Source organism: Pelophylax lessonae, assembly GCF_965119305.1.
Source record: "Pelophylax lessonae genome assembly, chromosome: 2".
Taxonomy (NCBI): domain Eukaryota; kingdom Metazoa; phylum Chordata; class Amphibia; order Anura; family Ranidae; genus Pelophylax; species Pelophylax lessonae.
In genome coordinates, this window is record NC_138769.1 from 719,088,833 (window position 1) to 719,101,163 (window position 12,331).

General features: G+C 42.0%; 1 protein-coding gene across 1 annotated transcript in view; it reads right to left on the minus strand.

The window, feature by feature from the left end:
- Positions 1-4,802: 4,802 nt before the first annotated feature.
- Positions 4,803-12,331, minus strand: part of LOC309546761 (asparaginyl-tRNA synthetase-like) — a gene marked incomplete at its 3' end in the record, with an annotated part of 74,505 nt that continues 66,976 nt past the window's right edge. The window contains exon 6 of the mRNA XM_082246452.1: positions 4,803-4,870. Coding sequence (XP_082102578.1) covers positions 4,803-4,870 — 68 coding nt within the window. The remainder of the gene's footprint in view (positions 4,871-12,331) is intronic.

The following is a 12,331-nucleotide window of genomic DNA, read 5'->3' on the forward strand; positions in this document are numbered from 1 at the left end:
GGATATAGGCGTGACACTCGTTATTTTTTTTGTCCCTCCTGTCCTAGCCAACCTGGTCTCTGCATCCAACCAAAAATAGTTGTCGTTTTATTGAGTTAATGTTCTGTTACTGTGTTTTATTGTGGACCATTGTTTGCTTTGCAGGAATGACGTTCAGAAAGGATATGTTTATTCTGACAGCAGCAGGGTGTGCTTTCAGAATATATAGAATGGGAAGGGGAATGTGGGACTTTAAATGAAGCCATGATCAAAATATCATGCGCTTCCATCCCTGTTCAGTAATTAAAAGGAAAAGGTTGGGACTCTAAATGAGAGGCATTAACCAGCTGGTACAATTAAATAGTAATATATTTATTGTTGCATATGAGTACATAGAGTAAAACATAACATGTTACAAATGTCAAGGGGGGGGGGGGGAAGGAGGGAGGGTAATAATGGTTAGTATCAGGTAAAAAGGCAATCGGCATATTTGGATAAAACAAAGTAATGGATAATGTATATAGACATAATATCCGTAGACTATATTAAAATATAAAGCCGATTCGCCTGTAGTTACTAACAAATAACGGTTGGCGGGTAAACGATACAATCACAGGTATAAAACATATGAAAATATTTAATAAACAGATCTCATCACGATACATAGCATATTGATAAATGCATGATACAAATATGTGATAATTAATATTGAAGAAAAAAAACAATGTTGGGCACTACATGCAAAGCTAGTGGGATGCACATTGGAAGGGGATGAACAATGATGGTAATTGCCATATATGGAATCCAAATATTGGAAAATAAAAAGGATGCACATTAAAAAGCTTGACGCGTTTCGTGGATTATTCCAACTCATCAGGCGCAAGTGCACCCCCAGACCCACTTAACAGTGGAACCATGTAGATAAGGTAAAAGTATTTGGAAAAATAATTTGGTAAACATATTTTGGTAAAAATATTGTGGACGGTTGTCCAGATGGGCAAGGGGTCTTTTCCGGGAGCTGTGGTGGCCTCATCTGCAGCCAGAGGGCACCCCAAATGAACATCCATGAAAGAGGGAAGCAGCCATAGCCCAGATTGATACGTGATGATGTCACATAAAATCCCCATGGATTACTGTGTAAATAAAGTAAGGAGTAAATGGTTACTAAAAATTTGGGATATTTTGGTGACATGTAAAGTGGGGATAACGCCCAAGATCAGGAAAGAGTTAGGCCCATGATTGCCTCAAAAGAAGGGGTGCCAGAAAAAAGTGGTGCTAAAGCATAGTGAGTGAAAAAAGATGAGAAAAGGAAGGAAAGCAAGAAATTTGATAAAGAATGTGTAGTGAGTTAAAATCCAGTGAAACATAGCAATGAGTAGCCATGGGAATGTGTGCTAAGTGCCTCAGGAAGGGATAGACAGGGTGAGACAAGAACTCAAAAAGGGGAAGAGTGTCCAAGAAGGGGTGTCCCGGAGGCTGGTCACAGCGGGGTCCCCAACGTCACGTCCATGCTCAGTAGAGGGAGAGGGTTGCTGCATCGCGGACAAGCAAGGTTCATCCAGGATGGCAGCACCGCACAGTCTCCCTCGTATTTGAGCGTGAGATGGATATCACGTGCCATTAGCCTGATGGCGCCAAATAATGACGTCACACGAACGGCGCAGAAGACGTGACGCCGATGCACAGCAGAGTGCTGCCCCCACACCCCGCATCCACATGGGAGCGATAGGGGAGGAGGGAGGCCTCCTGGAGTGCCTCGCAGCTCCCGAGCTAGACAACGGCCCAAGTGGAGAATCTCCCAACAATGAAATAAAAGACTATACTTCCAACCAATGATTACCCTGTGCATGATGGATGGCAACAATATATACATAAATCCACCAGTAAAATGTAGTAAGCATGATCAATAACAACAATGGATGCATAAATACACTAGTAAAATGTAGGCTGGAAAAACCTGCATTAACCACTTAAGCCCCGGAGGATTTGGCTGCTAAAAGACCAGGGTTTTTTTTGCGACTTTTTTTTTTTTTTTTTTTACTGCTTGACTAACGGACAATTACTCGGTCGTGCGACGCTGTACCTAAACAAATTTGACGTCCTTTTTTTCCCACAAACAGAGCTTTCTTTTGGTGGTATTTGATCGCCTGTGCGATTTTTGTTTTTTTGATCATGCGCTATAAACAAAAAAGTGTCAATTTTGCAAAAATAACAATATTTTTCACATTTTTTAATATGAAATTCCCCAAAAAAATTTAAAAATCGAAGTTTTTTAACATTTTCGGCCAATTTGTTTTATGCTACATATGTTTGGATAAAAAAAATTGCAAAAAGCGTATTTTGATTGGTTTGCGCAAAAGTTATCGCGTTTACTGACAAAGGGAAAGATTTTTGTCATTTTTGTTTTTTTTTTTTAACGCGTAATGGCGGCGATCTGCGATTTTTTTTTTTTTTTTGCGGTACTGCGACATTGCGGCGGACAGATCGGACCCTTGACTGACATTTTTGACACTTTTGGGGTTACCAGTGACATTACTGCAGTAATCAGTGCTATATATATATGCACTGTTACTGTAAAAATTACACTGGCAGGGAAGGGGTTAAGTGTGCCCTAGGGGGCGTGTTTCTAACTGTAAAGGGACATGACTATTGGTGTAAAAACAAAGATCAACGGTCCTACATAGTAGAACCGTCTGATCTTCATTTTTACACAGGGAAGAATGACAGACGGCTTGTTTTACATAAGCCGTCCGCCTTTCTCCCTTCACCGGAGCGATCGTGAGGTCACACGCACTGACTTGTCAGTGAACGGGGCGGGCGCACGCCCGCCCGCAATTGGCTCGCAAGTCAGTGACAGGCGAGTGACGTACCCCTACGTCACTCTGCCTGGCCGGGGCTGACCGCCGCAGTATATAGTCGTGCGGCGGTCGGCAACCGGTTAATGGCCAATCTCAGAGCCATACACCTCCATCCCTATGAATATCAAAAGACTAAAAAAACAAAAAACAAAACAAAAATTAAAAAGTTGGGACTTTATATGAGGCATTATCCCGATCGTATAAGCCTCCATCCCTAATTGTATAAATGTCAGGGGGGGGGGGGAAGGAGGGAGGGTAATAATGGTTAGTATCAGGTAAAAAGGCAATCGGCATATTTGGATAAAACAAAGTAATGGATAATGTATATAGACATAATATCCGTAGACTATATTAAAATATAAAGCCGATTCGCCTGTAGTTACTAACAAATAAAATAGGTAGGAGGGGACTTTATATGAGGTGTACGAGAACGGTTGGCGGGTAAACAATACAATCACAGGTATAAAACATATGAAAAGATTTAATAAACAGATCTCATCACGATACATAGCATATTGATAAATGCATGATACAAATATGTGATAATTAATATTGAAGAAAAAAACAATGTTGGGCACTACATGCAAAGCTAGTGGGATGCACTTTGGAAGGGGATGAACAATGATGGTAATTGCCATATATGGAATCCAAATATTGGAAAATAAAAAGGATGCACATTAAAAAGCTTGATGCGTTTCGTGGATTATTCCAACTCATCAGGAGCAAGTTCATCCCCAGACCCACTTAACAGTGGAACCATGTAGAGAAGGTAAAAGTATTTTGGTAAAATAATTTGGTATAGATATTTTGGTAAAAATATTGTGGACGGTTGTCCAGATGGGCAAGGGGTCTTTTCCGGGAGCTTTTGAGGCGATCATGGGCCTAACTCTTTCCTGATCTTGGGTGTTATCCCCACTTTACATGTCACCAAAATATCCCAACTTTAGTAACCATTTACTCCTTACTTTATTTACACAGTTATCCATGGGGATTTTATGTGACATCATCATCACGTATCAATCTGGGCTATGGTTGCTTCCCTCTTTCATGCATGTCCATTTGGGGTGCCCTCTGGCCTCAGACGAGGCCACCACAGCTCCCGGAAAAGGCCCCTTACCCATCTGGACAACCGTCCACAATATTTTTACCAAATTATTTTACCAAATACTTTTACCTTATCTACATGGTTCCACTGTTAAGTGGGTCTGGGGATGCACTTGCTCCTGAGTTGGAATAATCCACGAAACGCGTCAAGCTTTTTAATGTGCATCCTTTTTATTTTCCAATATTTGGATTCCATATATGGCAATTACCATCATTGTTCATCCCCTTCCAATGTGAATCCCACTAGCTTTGCATGTAGTGTCCAACATTGTTTTTTTCTTCAATATTAATTATCACATATTTGTATCATGCATTTATCAATATGCTATGTATCGTGATGAGATCTGTTTATTAAATATTTTCATATATTTTATACCTGTGATTGTATTGTTTACCCGCCAACCGTTCTCATACACCTCATATAAAGTCCCCCTTTTTTCCCCTCCTACCTATTTTATTTGTAAGTAACTACAGGCGAATCGGCTTTATATTTTAATATAGTCTACGGATATTATGTCTATATACATTATCCATTACTTTGTTTTATCCAAATATGCCGATTGCCTTTTTACCTGATACTAACCATTATTATCCTCTCTCCTTCCCCCCCCCTTGACATTTATACAATTAGGGATGGAGGCTTATACCATCGGGATAATGCCTCATATAAAGTCCCAACTTTTTAATTTTTGTTTTTTTGTTTTTTTAGTCTTTTGATAACATGTTACAAAATGTAAAATGCGAAAGAAAAGCAAATATGAGCTGATAAGTGATCCCCAAGTACAGGTTGTATAGAAACCAACATCGCACAATTGCATAGATACATTAGATTTGTGATCACAAAATAGTATAATATTTGCATCAACCAGGCTCAACGCGTATCGTGGACCACATTTCCACTTCTTCAGGAGCAGGCGTATGATGCGTATCTGTAAAAATACATGAGTGTATAGAAAAAATGCCAATATAATCTGATGGATAGAATGGGGAGGGGGAGGGAAAGAAAGTCACGTCTCCAATCAACTTACTATGCAGCTCAACTTAAAAAGGTATGACGTTGAACGTTGGATATGGCCATGGATGTCCAACAAGGGAGCTGAGGGAGCGCAAAGCAGGGGACCCAGGCAGGCACACCACACACCCAGAGGCAAATGGGCTTGAAATTAGTATTTGTGGAAATGTAAATAACAGCGTGTGAGATACCTGCCAAAAATAAATAAATGTGTATACTCAATGGAGTGCAGGGTGCTATTATCATAATAGCAGTATCTAAGAATAAAGGTTCATACGCTGAGTGGAAGGGAACAGTGAATAAGGATGAACAAGTGCCCCGAACCAAAACAAAACAGGGATTGGGTAGGGACCAATGGATAAGTGTAACCAGCAATAGGGAACGACACAGTGATGTGCCAAAGGAGAAGAAGAGAGGGAAAACAGAAAAACTGATGAAAAAAAAGGAGGAAAGAAAGATGCCAAAGACACACACCATAAAGGCCCTAGGTGGTGACGGATGAGTGAGAAATATACTCAAATGAAAGATGAAAAAAACCAAGCCCAAAGACTCTGTACATGTGTGCTGCATACATACCAAGCCGCCCATCAAACGCCCCCAGCGTCACGCTAGTGTGCTAAAGAGAAGGCATCGCTCGTTGGACGGCGGACACCAGATGGTGTATACCGCCAAAGGGGATGCCTATAGCACGCTGTGGATGGAAGACAAAGCCGGCAGGTTACGCCCTGATATATCATCACACAATCGGCACGAGGCATGACGCCGATGCATAGGGGACATCCACCCAAACTCCCATGCCATGTGTTTTATTGGTAACCATTATTTGCCTTGCAGGAACGCCATTCAGCTGCAGCACTGATCTGTTTATTCTGACAGAAACATACATGGTTTGCTTTCAGAATACATAGATCAATGATTGCAGCGCTATAGGAGGTGATTTCTTCAGCGTATTTAAAAAAAAAAAAGCGTACTGTATATGCCGAAGCATGGGGGCTCCGGAGGACAGTGGACCCCTATGCTTCAGGATATATTTCTTTTCACTTTTCTTGGCAGAGATTTCTTCATCCACATTGATAAATGTGAATGGAGGAATCTGTTAGATTCTTTTTTTTTTGCTGAACGGAAAAAGAAAATTAACATTGCATTTACTGTATGCTCATTAGAAGTGGGTGGATGCAGGGAGGTATCTTCTAATAGTGGGCATACCACACACTTTTCTGGCAGAGATTTCTTCATATCGATCCATGTGAATAGAGGAATCTGTTAGGTTCTCTTTTTTTTTGTTCAGCCCACAGGCTGCATGAAAAAAAAACATTACAATATATGCCCAACAAGGACGTCGCTGCTGGTACATCGCTGGACCTTGAGTGGTTACCTGCAAACAAAGTTCACATTGTCACCGCATCCATCTTCACCCGTCTTCCTTCTGGTTCCGCGGACTTCGGATGTGTGACTGGCCGGAGCCATGTGTTGTCGCTCCCGCGTATGCATGCAGGAGCCGCTGGTCATGGCACAGGGCTCTGAAGAAATGGCATGGGTGGCCATTCCTCCACAACGCATGCATAAACAGTAAAAATCTCCTAAACCAGGGATCCTCAAACTACGGCCCCCTAGCTGTTGCAGAACTACACATCCCATGAGACATTGTAAAACTCTGATATTCACAGCCATGACTAGGCATGATGGGAATTGTAGTTCCTGAACAACTGAAGGGGGAATAGTTTGAAGACCCCTGTCCTAAACATTTACGCATTTACAATGCCTTGCCAAAGTATTCGGCCCCCTTGAACTTTGCAACCTTTTGCCACATTTTAGGCTTCAAACATAAAGATATAAAACTGTAATTTTTTGTGAAGAATCAATAAGTGGGAAACAATCATGAAGTGGAACAAAATTTATTGGATATTTCAAACTTTTTTACCAAATAAAAAACTGAAAAATTGGGCGTGCAAAATTATTCAGCCCCCTTAAGTTAATACTTTGTAGCGCCGCCTTTTGCTGTGATTACAGCTGTAAGTCGCTTGGGGTATGTCTCTATCAGTTTTGCACATCGAGAGACTAAAATTTTTGCCCATTCCTCCTTGCAAAACAGCTCGAGCTCAGTGAGGTTGGATGGAGAGCGTTTGTGAACAGCAGTTTTCAGTTCTTTCCACAGATTCTCGATTGGATTCAGGTGTGGACTTTGAATTGGCCATTCTAACACCTGGATAGGTTTATTTGTGAACCATTCCATTGTAGATTTTGCTTTATGTTTTGGATCATTGTCTTGTTGGAAGACAAATCTCCGTCCCAGTCTCAGGTCTTTTGCAGACTCCATCAGGTTTTCTTCCAGAATGGTCCTGTATTTGGCTCCATCCATCTTCCCATCAATTTTAACCATCTTCCCTGTCCCTGCTGAAGAAAAGCAGGCCCAAACCATGATTCTGCCACCACCATGTTTGACAGTGGGGATGGTGTGTTCAGGGGGATGAGCTGTGTTGCTTTTACTTCAAAAATAACGTTTTGCATTGTTGACAAAAAGTTTGATTTTGGTTTCATCTGACCAGAGCACCTTCTTCCACATGTTTGGTGTGTCTCCCAGGTGGCTTGTGGCAAACTTTAAACGACACTTTTTATGGATATCTTTAAGAAATGGCTTTCTTTTTGCCACTCTTCCACAAAGGCCAGATTTGTGCAGTATACGACTGATTGTTGTCCTATGGACAGAGTCTCCCACCTCAGCTGTAGATCTCTGCAGTTCATCCAGAGTGACCATGGGCCTCTTGGCTGCATCTCTGATCAGTCTTCTCCTTGTAGGAGCTGAAACTTTAGCGGGACGGACAGGTCTTCATAGATTTGCAGTGGTCTGATACTCCTTCCATTTCAATATTATCGCTTGCACAGTGCTCCTTGGGATGTTTAAAGCTTGGGAAATCTTTTTGTATCCAAATCCAGCTTTAAACTTCTCCACAACAGTATCTCGGACCTGCCTGGTGTGTTCCTTGTTCTTCATGATGCTCTCTGCGCTTTAAACGGACCTCTGAGACTATCACAGTGCAGGTGCATTTATACAGAGACTTGATTACACACAGGTGGATTCTATTTATCATCATTAGTCATTTAGGTCAACATTGGATCATTCAGAGATCCTCACTGAACTTCTGGAGAGAGTTTGCTGCACCGAAAGTAAAGAGGCTGAATAATTTTGCACGCCCAATTTTTCAGTTTTTTATTTGTTAAAAAAGTTTGAAATATCCAATAAATTTCGTTCCACTTCATGATTGTGTCCCACTTGTTATTATATGGGCAAAAAAAGGAGTGTGGGACTTTAATTGAGGTAAAATTGGACATGGAATATTTTATTGAATGAATAAATATGATAAAAAATCACTGTTACATAAATATGAAAAAAGAAAGAACAGAATGTGGGACTTTAAATTAGGTCAGTTAGACATAAATTTATTAAAATTGGCATACGCCAACAACAAAGACACCCACAGAGAAGTAACATGTAATCTATGTTACCACAGTAAAACACATAACATTTCATGATAAGTAAAAACAGGTACAACAATCATAAATCAATAGTAATACATATATTCCATATGCTACATATATTACTGTCTTCTCTGTAGGTTCGTAGTCTTAAACATGTAAACAGGTAAGTATCTGAGTAAGTGTAGGCTCGACGCGTTTCATGGACCTCCGTCCATTCATCAGGAGCTTTTGAAAGATATATATGTATCTAAAAATATAAAATTATGAGATTATAATGGAAAAATGAGAAAAATAATCCATATGTCCTAAAATAGACACTACCTTAAGTAGTGTCGTATGTCCAAGCAGCAGTCCAATCTTAGGAGGCAAAGGCAGGGTCGACTCTGGGAGCGCCTAACCTGGGGCTGAAGCACGGATACACCTCAGCACAGAGGGGGAAGGAAGGGAAAGCACCACATGGATAGATGACCACAGTAAGATACAGGTCCTTAGATATGGGGCAACCTTCCAAGGGATGATGATTTAGGGCAACCTTCCAAGGGATGATGAAACAAGTATAATAAGGTGGAGCAAGTACTGCAATTAAAAAATATGTATATATTCATTATATCTGTATTTTTATATACTTGGGAGGTAATTTAAATGAGACTATCATCAATCTAGAATTTCGTATAGATGAGAAGGTATACTGGATACATATAGATTAGCCCAAGGAAGATACTAATAGTGAACAGCCAATGAATAAACAAGTGAAAAAAGTGCGAATTGGTGACATTGAGAAAGGAGTACGTGCAGATTGGGAAGGATGAATGAGGGTAAAAAGGATTGGAGCGATTAAAAGCCAAACAAAAAGAGAGAGAAAAAAAGGGCTATAGTGCCTATAAAAAGTACATAGTCTGATTGAATTAGAAAAAATATAAGGGGAAGGGGGGGGAGGGGAATTTTAAGGAGTTGATAGAAAAAAATCCCATAATGAGTGATCACAAACATCACATAGCAAGGACATGTGCAAACCCGTGCTCAAGGGAAGGTGCATCAATGAATGAAATAGCGGGACTACAGAACAAATTGTGAATATATTTACCCGGTTTTTGGAGTAAAAGGAATAGAAGCTTGTGAAGGTAAATGATGGTAGCTCTCCATATTACAGCCCCAATGTGCGATGGCGTGTCCACGCTAACGCCATGCAGCGTCGGTTATAAGTAGTCGGAAACCATGCCTCCCACATCCGGTCAAAAAACCGAATGTGGGTGGGAACGGACCGCCACCCACACAGATAGAATGACAGCATCCCGGATAGTGTTGCGCAAAGAAGCGCCGCACTGGGATACAAAGTATGGCGCCGATGAGAGACAAGACGCTCCGCCCCCCGTCCAGATGCTAGGCAGAGATAGGCAGGGGGAAGGTCGGCTGATCAATCATCGCAGCCCCGGGACAGGAGACCAGGGTCGGCCACCACCGCTGCACTCCCCATTGGACTGTGATAATAAGAATATCTGGGCTGATAATTAAATCTAGTTGGTAGAAATATAATAAATAATTAAATAAGGAGTTGTAAGTTTTGAAGAATGTATGAATATGTAATTAACTGGGAATAATCAAAAATAAAATAAATAATTAATAAATAATAAGAAAAATAATGAAATGAGAAATATGGTAATGAGTGGTGTGGCAGATCAAGAAGAGTCCAATGGGGAGTGCAGCGGTGGTGGCCGACCCTGGTCTCCTGTCCCGGGGCTGCGATGATTGATCAGCCGACCTTCCCCCTGCCTATCTCTGCCTAGCATCTTGACGGGGGGCGGAGCGTCTTGTCTCTCATCGGCACCATGCTTTGTATCCCAGTGCGGCGCTTCTTTGCGCAACTATCCGGGATGCTGTCATTCTAGCTGCGTGGGTGGCGGTCCGTTCCCACCCACATCCGTTTTTTTGACCGGATGTGGGAGGCATGGTTTCCGTCTACTTATAACCGACGCTGCATGGCGTTAGCGTGGACACGCCATCGCACATTGGGGCAGTAATATGGAGAGCTACCATCATTTACCTTCACAAGCTTCTATTCCTTTTACTCCAAAAACCGGGTAAATATATTCACAATTTGTTCTGTAGTCCCGCTATTTCATTCATTGATGCACCTTCTCTTGAGCACGGGTTTGCACATGTCCTTGCTATGTGATGTTTGTGATCACTCATTATGGGATTTTTTTCTATCAACTCCTTTCTATCCTGGATGCTGTCATTCTATCTGCGTGGGTGGCGGTCCTTTCCCACCCACATCCGGCTTTTTGACCAGATGTGGGAGGCATGGTTTCCGTCTACTTATAACCGATGCTGCATGGCGTTAGCGTGGACACGCCATCGCACATTGGGGCAGTAATATGGAGAGCTACCATCATTTACCTTCACAAGCTTCTATTCCTTTTACTCCAAAAACCGGGTAAATATATTCACAATTTGTTCTGTAGTCCCGCTATTTCATTCATTGATGCACCTTCCCTTGAGCACGGGTTTGCACAAGTCCTTGCTATGTGATGTTTGTGATCACTCATTATGGGATTTTTTTTCTATCAACTCCTTAAAATTCCCCTCCCCCCCCCCCCTCCCCTTATATTTTTTCTAATGCAAACAGACTATGTCATTTTTGTAGGCACTATAGCCCTTTTTTTCTCTCTCTTTTTGTTTGGCTTTTAATCGCTCCAATCCTTTTTACCCTCATTCATCCTTCCCAATCTGCACGTACTCCTTTCTCAATGTCACCAATTCGCACTTTTTTCACTTGTTTATTCATTGGCTGTTCACTATTAGTATCTTCCTTGGGCTAATCTATATGTATCCAGTATACCTTCTCATCTATACGAAATTCTAGATTGATGATAGTCTCATTTAAATTACCTCCCAAGTATATAAAAATACAGATATAATGAATATATACATATTATTTAACCACTTGCCGACTGCGCACAGTATATTTACTGCGGCAGTCAGCCCCGGCCAGGCAGAGCGACGTAGGTCTACGTCGCTACTTCCCGCTGGTCCTGTGCGCACTCCCGCCCATCCCCGCCAACACCGATGGCTCGATTGGGTTCAGAACCGATCAGTCATCAGGTCCAGGCCAATGATTTTTGGCCTGGACCTGTAGATCGGTCCTGCCCAATCAGATCCTGTTCTGAGTCTGTGAAATGTAAACACAGACTCAGAAAAGACGTGCCCTCTTCTCCCATGATCCTTTTTGGATTCATCTGGAGAAGAGAGCACATCTAACTGTAAGTACTGCACCAAACACAGTCACACACAGCTAGATAGGCACATTTACCCCCCGATTGCCCCCCCCCCCCGATTAACCCCTACAGCCCCTGACACAACACACACTATATACAGCATATAGCATTTTCCTATATACCTGTATAAGTGTGATTTGTGGTCAGGTGTAGCGCTTGCGACCCCCCCTTTTCCACTTGAATTACCCGCCACCCCCCCCCCTAATAAAGATTTAACCCCCTGATCCCCCCCTGATCACCGCCAGTTAACCCCTACCCCGTTGTCACATCAGCACTAATACAAACGTAATATACAGTGTTTTTGTATTTTTGTATTAGTGTGATTGTCATCAGAATTAGCGGAGGTGACTAAGTTTCTGTCCCAAGAAGGTTTAGGGTCCCCGCCACCCACCCAATAAAGATTCAACCCCCTGACCCCCCCCCTGATCACCCCTACACCCCCTGCCACAACACACACTGTACACAGTATATAGCATTTTCTATATACCCGTATAAGTGTGACTTGTGACCAGGTTTAGCGCTTGCCACCGTTCCTTTTATCCTTAGGATACCCGCCAGCCCCTTCCAATAAAGATTTAACCCCCTGATCCCTCCCTGATCACATCCAGTTGACCCCTTCCCCCCTG